General features: G+C 35.1%; 2 protein-coding genes across 6 annotated transcripts; one reads left to right on the forward strand and one right to left on the reverse strand.

The window, feature by feature from the left end:
* Positions 1–326: 326 nt before the first annotated feature.
* LOC149520592 (uncharacterized) lies at positions 327–8,564 on the forward strand. Of its 2 annotated transcripts, none has more exons than XM_089767527.1 (2): positions 327–731; positions 8,445–8,564. In XM_089767527.1, exons 1-2 carry the CDS (start codon positions 448–450, stop codon positions 8,482–8,484), a joined length of 324 nt encoding a protein of 107 aa, XP_089623653.1. In that variant the 5' UTR covers positions 327–447; the 3' UTR covers positions 8,485–8,564. The 2 variants fall into 2 exon arrangements, with proteins under 2 accessions (XP_089623653.1, XP_089623664.1); XM_089767538.1 differs by lacking the exon at positions 8,445–8,564 and adding an exon at positions 1,240–1,371.
* LOC111312617 (phosphatidate phosphatase PAH2-like) lies at positions 851–10,432 on the reverse strand. 4 transcript variants are annotated; one of them, XM_089767519.1, is made up of 14 exons: positions 10,361–10,432; positions 8,336–9,981; positions 7,295–8,102; positions 6,364–6,944; positions 6,157–6,230; positions 5,330–5,391; positions 5,139–5,223; positions 4,799–4,885; positions 4,566–4,638; positions 3,767–3,810; positions 3,130–3,258; positions 2,938–3,036; positions 2,454–2,593; positions 851–1,150 (listed from the first exon to the last, which is right to left on the reverse strand). In XM_089767519.1, exons 2-6 carry the CDS (start codon positions 9,842–9,844, stop codon positions 5,355–5,357), a joined length of 3,009 nt encoding a protein of 1,002 aa, XP_089623645.1. In that variant the 5' UTR covers positions 9,845–9,981; positions 10,361–10,432; the 3' UTR covers positions 851–1,150; positions 2,454–2,593; positions 2,938–3,036; positions 3,130–3,258; positions 3,767–3,810; positions 4,566–4,638; positions 4,799–4,885; positions 5,139–5,223; positions 5,330–5,354. The 4 variants fall into 4 exon arrangements, with proteins under 4 accessions (XP_089623645.1, XP_089623639.1, XP_022768783.2 ...); XM_089767513.1 differs by lacking the exon at positions 5,330–5,391; XM_022913048.2 differs by lacking the exon at positions 5,330–5,391 and having other exon boundaries at positions 851–1,453; positions 2,200–2,593.
* Between the last annotated feature and the right edge of the window lie 2,967 nt (positions 10,433–13,399).

The raw sequence follows: 13,399 nt of genomic DNA on the forward strand, positions 1-13,399 counted from the left end.
CGTTGTCTAACCAAATGCGTCGGCCTACGAACAGAATTTTATATCATCTCACTTGTCGTAATCGGTTCCTTGGATTTGGACAAGCATCAAAACGTTTATTACTTCTTAATTGTAAACTTTCCTCGTAGGTTTTTTTTTTTTTTGTTGGCTCTATGGCCCTTCATTTGTGTTTACTTAAGAGGGGATCAAAGAATATTAGGCAATAACGATTCTGTCTTTACTTTTTAAGGCTCTTTGTTTTGTTTTAAATACGAGCCTGCACGTTTTAATTGTGTTAAAGCCAAATTGCCATATTGTATTTGCAAAGCACGGAAGCACGAGGGAAAGAGGGGGACGGTGATGATATAAATATGAGAAGCGCCTTCAAACACACTTCTAAACTGGGAAGCTTAGCTAGCGAAGAAAAAGTGTGCAAGGAGCAGACTTCCAGGGCTTTGATTATCAGAAATGGCGATTAAAACTCGGAGCTACTCCGTTGATGGCAAGCGTGAGATGACGATGGATGAGTTCAAAATATGGATAAAGATATTTTATAAAGATAAAGATGGTAGGATAAGCAAAGACGAGCTTGCAGACGCTATAAGAGTCTCAGGAGGATTGTTTGCTAGGAGGAAGAGCAACAATGGCATACGATCTGTGGATGCTAATGGCAATGGCTTTATTGATGACAATGAGATCAAAAACCTTGCACGGTTCGCGGAGAAGCACTTAAACGTGAGAATATTGTTTTGGTAAAGTGTTACTTTGAGTCACATCCTTTTATTCCTTCTTGTTTGATATGTTCATCCATCCGTTGAATTGAACGAGTTGATAATCATCTTATACAAGCAATCTCCTTTGAACTAATGGGAAGATTAATTTTGTTATATCAATAAATAAATAAATAAATAAATATAAAAAAATTAACACTACCCTTGTTCCCTCTGAGAGTTTTAATGAATGTTTGAGCGTTTTTAACTGTTTGTAGAATCACATGAATTCACTATACAAAATTACAAATCGAACTACTCTTGAAGCCAAATACAACGGAGATGAACCAGCCTTTTTATTTCTATGCAAATTAAATTACTTTGGACAACTAAGAGTCAGCCAGCCCTGCACTTTCAAGAGCATGGTGGAAGTCCAGCCAACAGCCATGGTCACGTATAACCTGTAATTTGTCAGCGCAATCTTGTTATAAAATGTTTGAAAAATATACACACTCTGAAACTTTAATGGCGAAAGCTACTTGGATCTCAGAAAGTGCAGGCAAAGAGCTCGAAGGTCTGTGCCTCAACTGCTGCATGTCTAACATTAACTGCTGCTCTACGGGGTTAAAGTAAACTGCGACTCAATTTCCAAGCAGGTCTTAGTGTAACGGGTCGAGACTTAAGCTCCGAATCCGCATGACTCCAGGACCCTGGCATCCATTCATCCGACGTCCTGGATCAACCTGATCGTCAGGATTCACATCCTTGTGAGGTATTGTCTACTCTGGTCCCCTGGTCTCATGATTTTGTCTTACAAAAAAGACCTCACAAGGAAGAGGTAGTATGAACCCTTTTATATCCCAGTGACCCTTTTATTATGTTCGATGTGGGATTCAGGACTCTTTCTTAGGTCCGTGACATTCTTTCCCACCCAATCTCGTTACGCCCTCGTCACGGAGGCTGGCCACCTTGCCTACCTCCCTTAAGGCGCTTGACGTAGATCGAACGGTTTAAGACTGGCTCTGGTTTTGTCCTACAAAAAGGACCTCACAAGGAAGAGGGGGTATGAACCCTTTTATACCCCAGTGACCCTTCTATTATGTTCGATGTGAGATTCAGGACTCTTCTTTAAGTCCGTAACATTCTCTCCCACCCAATCTCGTGACACCCTCGTCATGGAGGCTGACCACCTTGCCTACCTCTCTCGAGAGGCTTGGCGTAAATCGAACGGTTTAGAGCTGGCTCTGATTTTGTCTTACAAAAAGGACCTCACAAGGAAGAGGTGGTGTGAACCCTTTTATACCCCAGTGATCCTTCTATTATGATCGATGTGTGAACCCTTTTATACCCCAGTGATCCCTCTATTATGCTCGATGTGGGCCACCCTGCCTACCTCCCTTGAGGCGCTTGGCGTAGATCGAACGGTTTAAGGCTGGTTCTGATACCACTTGTCACAGATCGAGACTTAAGCTCCCACACGTCCCAGATCAACCTACCTGTTATGGTTCACGGCCTTGTGAGGTATTGTCCGCTCTAGTCCCATGGCCTCACGGTTTTGTCTTACAAAAGGCGCTTCACAAGGAAGAGGTGGTGTGAACCCTTTTATACTCTAATGACCTTCCTATTATGTTCGATGTGGGATTCAGGACTCTTCCTTAAGTCCATGACACTAGAATGTAGCCGACAATTCATTTTCGATAACTACACAACAGTCCATCCCGAGGTTTTTAACAAATATGCAAAACCGACAATAAAAGAAGATACCTGAACTGCTCCAGAAGGATTGCAGACATCATCCATCTATCTCAGTATCCGAATGCTCAAGCAATATATTCTAGCTGACAACTTCATGTATCAATCAGAGGGGGAGGCAGTTTCCAGAAATTCCATGAATTAAAATCCTCCTGTAATCAATAGAATAAAGAAGCAGAGCAAACAAAGTTGAGACACCCCAAAAAGAATTGAATCGAACTTGAAAATTTAGACATAGTATATTTTCAGGGGAAGGTGAGACCTGGCATGACACCTAAGTGAAGGATAGAAGTCTAGAAGAAAGAAGAGAACAATTGTGTCTCTTTCCATAAAACAAGTATAACAAAAACGCAGCCTAGTTGCCTTCACAACCATGTTTTCAAGCAGAAATATCCAGAAGAGGCCCCAGTAATACTAAGCCTGAAGTCATAGTCTATGGTTTTGGAAACAAACTCCACATTGTGAGTCATAAATGGAAAGGAAAAAGTAACAAAACCTGCTCAAAGGAGGTCGTTGGTGGAAACATGCCATGAACAAGAGCATGAAGCGAACTATAAGATTTTGTGTCAACACGGCGGTTCACAGCAACCTCACCCTGTAAACTTGAACCCATTAGAGGAGAAGTTTGGTGCAGTAACAAAACAAGCATTTTGGTCGCCTTTCTGTAAGCATGAAAGCCCTAGATTACCTTTGGATTAATAATGAAGATTTTCCCTTTTGGGATTCCGACCTTCACATAGCTAATTTCATCAGTGTCTCTATTCCCAAAACCAGCATAGAATGGATTGCAATCAGATGGAAACAATGCCTTGATCTCCTATAAGTCAAAAGATATTAAAAAAAATAGTGCATTAAAATGTTCCTAATTTTAGATATATCTGATACTTATGATCTACCTATATATATTGGAAAGCTTTTAAATCTCTATGTGTAACGCATAGTATCTACAAAGCCATAAAGAATTTTTAAGCTAAGAGTTGTGATGCACAATATTAAGAAAGACTGAAATCACGAGGAATGATGTGTTTTGAGCTAAAAACTAATTCTAGAGTTGTAATAACATAAATTTGCTTTATAACTCAAAAGTGCAATAAAGTAAGGCATCCCTCAAAACACAGTAAATTCCTCTCAGACTTGCATGCAACCCATTCAACCTATTTGATTCTTTTTTTTTTTGGGGTATTTAAGCTGATTTGATTCACAACCCATTGGGATATAAATAAAAACTTCAAATGCAATAAATAATCATAATTTTTAACAGCAAAAATATCATATCATAGAAGTTAATCATATCATAAGTAGGTATGTCAGAGCAGAGAACTAACCTCTAAGCAGGAAATCTTAAACTCATGAGGAGCTCTTCTAATAACTGAGAAATATATAGGATGTTTCAGTCCAAATAATATGGTTTAGAGATATCTTTTGGGGGTGGGGAAGAAAGAGACAGATAAGAACAGATACATAGAAAACTCTAACACGCATGAAGAGTTAAAAGCATACACTCCAAATCAAAAACAATAACATATTAACTACTTAACCTTCAATTTGAATTTCAAATTGGTCATGCATAGGAAGATTTTAATTTCCTACATAAAAGGCATGTAAGAGTAAAGAGAAACAAAGTAAAATAGAACAAACTTTCATACTTATTGCAGCTCAAAGCATCATACAACTAAACTTTGATTTTTCATTCTGCAATTGCATGTCTCATGCATCGATTTCCAAAGGTACTATGGCTTCTGATCTTAGTTATTGAAGAAATGTCATAAATCTCTCAAGGAGTTAAACATAATGGGGATTTACAGCCTCAAGATAATGCACCATGTCTCATGGAATTTCATACAAGCGAAAGGAGGCATTTGCCTTATACTGCAAAAGGTTGGCAATTTAGATACTCATATGTCACTTTTTTTTAATTTAACAAACTAGAATAACATAACTGATGTCCTAATTAGACTACGGAATGCATAAATCATGCGACAAAACCAAAAGGATAAATAGAAGCAAATTAAAATGTTATATGTTTCATAACAAAAGAAAGCCCAGAACAACAGTCACATATCTCACACATGAGAAGCAACCCTAGAAACTGTTTTATTAAGTCTAGGAAATGCAACAAGTTACCTTCTCTATATAGGGATGGAAAAAGCCCATCAGGGGAAATAACAATTGGCCCATCAGGTAAAGCTTTACCATCCTACAGATATTAAGATATGCTAGTTAAACAGTTTCACCTTTTTATGAACAATGGTATGCTAAACAAAGAAAAAGGATAATACAAAACATGAACTTTTTTCATTTCTGGATTCTCACTTTTCAGTTCAATTTAAGAAAAGCATTAAACTAGCATAGATTACCTGCTTAAGGTTGACTAAAAATTGTCTAGTGGTATAGGCCTGGGAAATCGCACGCGCACTAAGAAAAAGCAACTGATACCCATTTTCCTGCAATATAGGAGAAGAATTTTGATCTATTGAAGTTATTAACAGTGTTATTCATATTCATGCATTAGAGTCCACATAAAATCTAGAAAGTTTTTTTTTTTTTCCTACAATCCGAAAAAAGACAATGATTGCATGCAAGGGCCTCCACTAAGACTGTACATGCTTGACAAAACAAAGGTTTTTTTGGTTGTGCAATAATGAATTAAAGTATCATGAGCTGAAAAATTAACCTGTAAGATGAAAAGTAACCTACCTTAATAGCTGAAAATAAATGTGCAACACCTGTTTGTGACCAGTCTATCCCAACCAAAGGCATGAACTGTCCTAGAACATCTGATCTGTAACAATAACATAAAAATTAGGGAAGCCAGAAATGACCAAAAGAAACCTTGGTCTGCAGCAATTAAGAACTTAAGAAAGAACCAGTTTATAAAAGAAACCTACTGTAAAAATTCAAGGTTATGTAATGCTAGCTGTCTCCAATACCTTGTGGGCCAAGAGTAGAACTATGAAAAACAAGCAAAATTCATTTTGAGAAAAGACATCCATGAATTTTGAGCCAAAGATTAAGATTGACAAAACAAAATATACTCAGGTTATCCAAAAGCTAATGCTAAAGCTACATATAATATAAATAAAAAGGATTGACTGAAAGAAAGAACTATAGAGAAACACCAGTAGCAATCAAGCTCAAACTCCTAGCAAGTACATTTCAATTTTGAAGTGACCGATTGCCAGAAGTATGGACAGCCTGAAATCTAAACCATGGCCACTTTCTTGGGCTATCAAAAGCTAGCATTCTGCAAAAGGTTTTTCTTATGCACCTGTTGTATCTTACAACCAAATCATCAAATCCTTCTTATCTGTTTCACCCTGGCCAACAGATTAGTGTCCATATCTATGTTTTCTTCTTTCTATTGCATATGTGTGTTTCTCAAGCAATTAACCCAAAACTCAGCCCATAGATGGTATGACTCAATTTGGATGGAGATTCCCCACCTAAATCAACTGTGACCAAGCTTTACCACCTAGGCTAAGCAACATCTCAAAAAGCCAGTAAACTTTAATTACTAATTTAATGTTATACCCATTATAATATGAAGCACATATTGAACTATCATTCGCAACATGTGGCTGTTATCTACAGCTGACATTTAATTGCAAGAAAGAGAAGTTAATGATGCAGACATGAACTTTAACCATTGCTCAATCTAAAACATGAAGTAGCATACAGGGTGTTCTGGATCAGAAAATCTCAGAAACATACTTACCTTGTAATTGTCCCATCAACATCTGAGATTACTATACGAGTGTTCCATTTCCACAAATAGATTCTGGCATCAACCTGTTGAGTACATGATTTTGAGTGAGCACGTCCAGACTACAAGTGATAAATCAAAAATGATCTTAACAAAAAAAAACTAAATAAGAATTTATTAAGACTATGCGACTTCAAGCAAGAATTCAGCAAAAAGGACCTGCTGTTTCCCTAGCATAGCGGTAGAAAATGTGAAGGTTATATGATTCATCCCATCCTTTAGATTCAACAATGCCAGCTGTTCAGAGGTTGGAGTGATTTCCCTGATCATCTTCTTCACCTGCTTGGGTTTAAGCATTTTTTTATCATCATCACTTGCAATGGTACTGTCTGCAGCAGTCTCAGCATCCAAACCTCTGCTATCAGCTGGAGCCAGCTGCACAGCCTTCCTTGATCTTGATCTTTTCAAAGAAAAAGGCCAAAGCGTCCAGCTTCTGCTACTGGAGACTATGGCTTTTGATGGATCCCCTTCACTAGATTTTTCTGTTCTGTCAACAGGTATCATGCCTTTGGGTTCAAATATTTCTTCACTTCCAAATGCAACCATCCCTAAAAGAATAGAGGCTGCTGCATCCCATGGAAAGTAACGACCACCAATTCGAACAACAAGCCTATCATTCTTCACAACAGCAGGACCTAAAGTACTACATTTCTGGCTATCCAGTTTTTCAGCATCAAATGCTTGACAGGCAGCTTCAGCCCCCATCCCTTTATATAGCAAGTGTTTGCAAAGAGATATCTCTGCACAAAGCATGATGCATGTCACTTTCCACAATTTACAGCCTAAAGAGCAGTTGCACCAGAAAGACAGAATATTTCTTCCGCTTTTAGCTAAAATCAAAACAAATAGTATGTTTGTAATTTAGCACAATTCTATGAGTTTAACCATCATTTTAAAAAAGTTATTTTCTTGAATTATTTTCTACTGTCCTTCTGCAAAATACAACTTAGAAATATATTTCAATACAGGGCATTCCACAAAAGGTGAGAAAGTAGCGTAAAGCGTAAACTTAAGAAGTGTAAGTAATAAATAATAACCAAGTTTTCTTATTTATCAACAGAAAAAAAAAAAGATAACCAAGTTCCCTTACCGACAGCAGGATTGTAAAGAGCATTTTTCAGCTTCCCTGAAGTCTCATTCTCCTCACTGCTAGACCTTTTTTGTGCTAATGGTTGTTCCTTATCTGCATCTGACCTTATGCAGCTGGAATCATCTTTCCTGATTGATGTCCACTTCATGGTTTCAGAATTAGAGTCCAGAGAATAGCTTAGAGGACGATGGTTGTTTGCATCAAACTTGGCAACAGGAGACTGCATATTAGGAAGTGATTCCACCTGCCACCCATATTTTTGACCAGCTACTCTATGTTTTCTAGAAATACTAATAGGATTAGAGACTATCCTTGACTTTTCGACAGAGATTTCCAGATCAGTTGATGGATTCTCCTCAACAAACTTCTTAGGATTTAAATATGACTCATTAATCATATTACATAAACCATTTACTTCTTCAGTTTCTGTACAAATTGAGGGGTGAAGATCTTCATTTACAGAGTCTTGCTCATGTAGTTTGAATTCCTCAAGGTCACTGAAAATGAATTGTTCATCCTCTGAACTCTCTGATGGAGGAACACTTTTCTTTGGGTCACTATCAACATAAAAGTTTTGAGAATCATCAACAGACTCCAAAGAAGGATGGAGACCATCCTTGGTGTTCTTCTCACCTTCAACTTGATTACCTAAATCACTGATGGTCGAAGTGGTGTGAATGCTATGCGACTTCCTTTCTTCCAAACCAATTACAGGGTCAACATGGACCATTTCAGAATAGGATTCTGACACAGTTAATTGCCCTTCAGAATCTAATTCCATGTCCTCAGCTTGCTTGAGAACTGTAACCTGATGAAAACCATCCAATACATTAGTTCAGCAAGATTTTTCAATTATCAAGAGAATATTATGCAAAGAAAAAACTTAGGTTCAATTTCAATTCTGACATAGTTCAAAGCAGTTTTCTTGCCTTCAAAGAGTAACGCATTATTAAATAAGTTGCCAAAATATGCACATCCTTAAAACATATTTTGTTTAAATGTCTCTTGCGACTATATAAAATATTTTGGATGAGAGTTCACCTCTGGAGCACACACTTTCCCATCTCCTACATCAAAACGGCGCAGCGTTTGATGAGTTTGCTCACTTGAACCATCAAATTTTATTACTAAGCTCTCTGATGTTTTGCAGTAAAGAAAAGATTGAAGACTGTCTGAAGCATTCTCGTTAGAGGAAATCCCACAGCCTGGTAGAATAACATTGCTTTCATTATCAGCCAGTTCTTCATCAAACTGCTTCTTAATACATGCTTCAAGCTTAAATTCACTTTGCAGATCAGGACCACTCATCCCTGAGACAGCACTGATCTCATTTTCATCATGATCAGAATTCCCAACACTTTGATCATCAATAGTTCCTGATATATTGGCTATTACTTTGTATTTTTCTTCCATAAAACCTTCACCTAATAAGGAGGTTTCATCAATTTGTTGCTTGGTGCTTACACAAGACACTTGTATGCTAGCTTCCTTAACAGAATACTCTAAGTTCTCAAGGCCAGAATGAGAACAGCTGACCTTTTGCTTGTTGCAGAAGTCAGTTTTCTCTGGTAATGTCTGTTGATCAATACTATTTTCCTCCTTATCATGTGCAGAAAAGTGAAACTGGTTTTCGTCATCATTAATCCTTTCCTCCTTATCATGCAGAGAAGAGTGAAGTTGGTTTTCTTCATCATTAATTTTTTGCTTGTTGCAGAGGTCAGTTTTCTCTGGTAATGTCTGGTGATCAATACTATTTTCCTCCTTATTATGTGCAGAAGAGTGAAACTGGTTTTCTTCATCACTAATCTTTTCCTCCTGATCATGTAGAGAAGAGTGAAATTGGTTTTCTTCATCATTAATCTGTATCTCCTCTGCAGAACCTTTATTGTCCGATATATCGTTTGTCGAAGAAAATTGGGAAGCATTATTATTTGATCTATTAGAGGTGAGATTGGTAGACCACTTCACCTCCAAAAGGTCAGCAGCAATCTCAGCACGCTCCAATGAATCTGCCCTCATCACACCATCACCCTCCCGGTAACCATCCTCCTTTGTTGACCTCTGTCCAAAAACAAGCCCAAATATTCGTGACCGTCCAGAACTAGTCCTAGCCACAATCTTCCCATTGCTCACATCAACTTGGCCCTCTGAGTTTGACTTATAAGCATCATAGTTACTAATCTTCACTGGCCTCCTATTACCAGTCGATGGCTCATCTGTCTCATCACCAGAAGAAAAAGGAAATGATACAGCATGGGAGTCCCCTTCTTCAACAAATACCTCCCTGAGAAAGTATGCTTCCCCTTTATGATCAAGAAACATGTGGAAATTCGCTTCAATGCCATTAACACTGATGCTGACCACCTTTTCCCTTGTCTTTAAAACCCCTTGAAATTTACCAAACCTAACATACCAAGGCGATGATTTGAAGCTCCCATCAGGTTGTTCCACTACTATTATATCCACAGCACCACCAAAAGGATGAAAAGGAGCAGAAACCGTATACACACCGCGGGAGATATAGCTACCTAGCCTCCCCACCGCGTACATAGTCTTGCCTTCGAATTTATAAGACCAACCCAGATCTCAAATACATAAAAAGTTAACCATAATTCAGAATCCTTATGGATAGCCTTTGACAAGTGCGATTCTGAAATTCTCACTCGAAAAAACTAAAGCTGTAAATTCTGCAAATACCCAGATTATAAAATCTCAAATCTCAATACATAATTAAAGAACCCAATCAATCAAAAGAGAACAAAAAATGATTTTTTTTTTTTTACTGAAAAAACAATAACGCACCAATTAGAAAGAGACAAAACCTCTTATAAATGAACAAAGTAAAAGATGGACAAAACGTATAAATTAGGGTATTGTCCAATTCCCAGTAATTCAAAAACAACAAACAGACAAACAAGAAAAGCATTAATCAAACCGCTACAATGAGAATGGCAGTTGAGAGAAATAAAGAAATTGTTTTTAACGTATCGGAATGTCGCCAGAAAACAAGAGAATTTATGTCTCTCAAAAACTAACAAAAGAATAAGAAGAAAAAAGGAAACAGACCTGGGAATGGAAAGAGAAAGGCTTTAAGCTTGAGAGAGAGCCAAGAGAGACCAGCAGTTTCGCGATCCCAACAAAGAGAGAAAAGAGAACAAGAGATGACATGTCAGAAAGTGGTTTGAGTTCGGTGCAAATAGTTACACTATTTTCTGTCTCTCTTGTCGGACCAAAAAAAGTCATATAACATACAAAACATAAAACATGACATGGAGCCATGACCATGACTGGGTTATTTTGCTTTTTCTTTTCTTCAAATAGAAACAGAAAATACGATAAAACAAAAGAAATTCGAGCTTGGTTGGAGTAGATATGGAAATCGGATTTGGCAGTTAGGAGCAAACCCCCTACAAGCTATTGTTTTACAAGCATGGCCATGGATATTATAATATTGGAATAAAAAAAAGAGTGAATTGTAAACTCTTGTAAAGTAAAAATAACAATCTAAATGAAACATGAAAACAAAAAAAAAAAAAAAGCAAAAATTGGAAATAAATATTGATTATGATTCAATAGTACCTAAAAAGTTTTAGTCTATACGGGGTGTATCTCACTGGTTGTTGGGACCTTTAATTTTATTTCACTTGATAATAACAAATTTGTCTGCTCCTTGTACCTTTGCTATTAATGAAAATGGACGTTACAAATATCCTAACACATCAGCTGTAGTTGTCGTGTCTCTTGCTCTTGGCTTTGGTTTTGGATCTTATGGTATTGGCATGACGAAGTGATGCTTCTTACTAGATTAAGTAAAGATAAATAAATTTGATCATTTAAAATATAAGATAAATATAATTAAATAAGAATAGATAAATTTGATAATTAAAAATATAATATGAATATAATACGAAAATAAGATATAAAAAAAATACAATTTATAATTGAACAATAATTATATATAGATTTAATGTAACAAAAAAAATTATATTTAATATTTTAAAAAATTATAATACGTAATTTTTATTATAAAATATGATACGAATATACGAATTTTAATATTTTATATTATATAAATACACGAATCAACAAATTTAATGATAAGAATGGACCAAATTTGCTATTTTTAAATAAATTATTAATAGTTGTTGTAACTTGTTTTATATGTGAACATATATTTTTAACTATGTATTATTGATATATTTAAAATTATAATTATAAACTATAAATAAGTGAGAAATTAGTGATTTTTAATTGATAATTGATTTAAGAATAAAGATTTATATATTTTAATTGTAAATTTAAACTACTAATTATAAAATAAAATTTTCATTAAGAAAAAGTTATAGGCATAAGTGCTACTGTTTCACAAAGTTAAGCACGAAAAATTATAATTAAAACAATATCTGAAAACAAGACAACTATATTACCCAACCGAAACATTAATCTAACCTAAAAAAGAAGCTCTTCAAATCACCAAAACAAACTATTAAAAAGAAAAATCAACAAGACCAAATTAACATAATTATTCAACATTTTATTCGTTTCATTTAATGTTTGATTTTTACTAAACTTAATGATGAAAGAATCATTTAGAAAATAAAGCAATTAACAAACTATAATTTGTAAAATAAAGAAAAAAAATTAACTAATGTGTTTACTTTTTGAATAAATAGTAACATTTTTTGAAAATATTTTATCTATTCTTACTTTTATATATATTATAGTTATATAAAAAGATTATAGATTATAAATTATAGATATAGATAAATATGATAAAATGTTGGGCTGTCATGGTCATGCAAATTATAGAAAGGAAACAAATACATATGACATGGTAATATGATAGGAAAAATATTAGATATATATATTATTTAAAAATTTAATAATTATTATATATAAGTTTAATTATATATAAATTAAGCCCAACCAAGCTAGTTTGTTGTAGTTGGGTCCCGGGAGAAGTCGAACAAAAGCCCAACTATCAATGTAGCTGTGAGCCTAAGATAGCATGGGTCAGCCTAGCTAGCCCGAATACAAACGCTCAAAAAATTTATGGAACTTTCGCCATTGGTGGATACATGTACTTTGAGCATCTAAAGTCCGAAACAGAGTGAGATTAATTATTTGAGCAAATTGATGTTTTTCCTAAGATGGTAGGTAGACGAGGCCTTTACTTTCATGTCAGCATTGTGAACCACAGATGGAGCTTTGGATTGTTGTGGCCTCATGGGTTTTTTTGTATCTGGTGCTTCAACTCATCAGTTTTCTAATCTGTGGTTGACAGCTTCTTGTTATTATCTGATGAATTGGCCTTGCAAATTTATTAGACGTTTAATCAAATGATGAAATGCATCATACCCTTTCTTTTTTGGAATTTTATACCAACTGCTTTATGTTAGAAAGCTCTCATTTCTTCTGGTGCATTTATCTCTTTCCGAAAACTTCAAGAGAAACTCAAACACAATGACAAAATTGTTTCTAATCTTCAGAAAGATTAAAACGCTAAATAAAAAGAAATATTTAAGAAAGAATTCAATGGTCAAATGAAAATCTTCCATGAAATTTTCTCTGACACTTGTTTTTCAAGATTTTTGAAGATATGGAATTTTCCTGTTTGTCTAATGAAATAGACAACTCATATGATCACAACAATCTCAATGTCTCTTTCCCTTCCCTTATAATTGATGGCAAAATTGTACCGCGCACGATCAGCTGCTCCTTTGTTCTTGTTTCATGTTCATTGAATTTTGTTACAGCAACTTTCTTATGGAGAATCAAAATGAAATAAACAATCAAGAAAGTATAGAGATGTTGTATTTATTTACTCTATTAATAAGATTAATTTTAATTATCATCGAATTAATACACATCAAATTATCACGTCACTAGCACATAAGCAACATCTACACTTTTCGTTTTAAAACAAGTTACCTCTCATAAAAAAAGAAATTCGTCTAATTATCTCTATTAACATCTCATCAAGATATTATTTTAAAATAGAAAATGATTGGTCTCTAATTTACTTAAGATTATTAAATATGATATTCGTATGCATAAAATCATTAAATATAAACCACAATTACTCACATAAATTTTTTTTGATCT

This window comes from Durio zibethinus, chromosome 1 (genome assembly GCF_047325235.1).
Source record: "Durio zibethinus cultivar Kanyao isolate XHJ-2024 chromosome 1, ASM4732523v1, whole genome shotgun sequence".
NCBI lineage: Eukaryota > Viridiplantae > Streptophyta > Magnoliopsida > Malvales > Malvaceae > Durio > Durio zibethinus.

Coding starts and splice junctions, on each gene's coding strand:
- LOC111312617 (XM_089767513.1), bottom strand. CDS start 9,844: ATGTACGCGGTGGGGAGGCTAGGTAGCTATATCTCCCGCGGTGTGTAT. Junction 6,945..7,294: donor TCTTTACAATCCTGCTGTCG/GTAAGGGAACTT, acceptor TGCTTTGTGCAG/AGATATCTCTTTGCAAACAC. Junction 4,886..5,138: donor ATTTATTTTCAGCTATTAAG/GTAGGTTACTTT, acceptor CCTATATTGCAG/GAAAATGGGTATCAGTTGCT.
- LOC149520592 (XM_089767527.1), top strand. CDS start 448: ATGGCGATTAAAACTCGGAGCTACTCCGTTGATGGCAAGCGTGAGATG. Junction 732..8,444: donor AACGTGAGAATATTGTTTTG/GTAAAGTGTTAC, acceptor GATGTTTTGCAG/TAAAGAAAAGATTGAAGACT.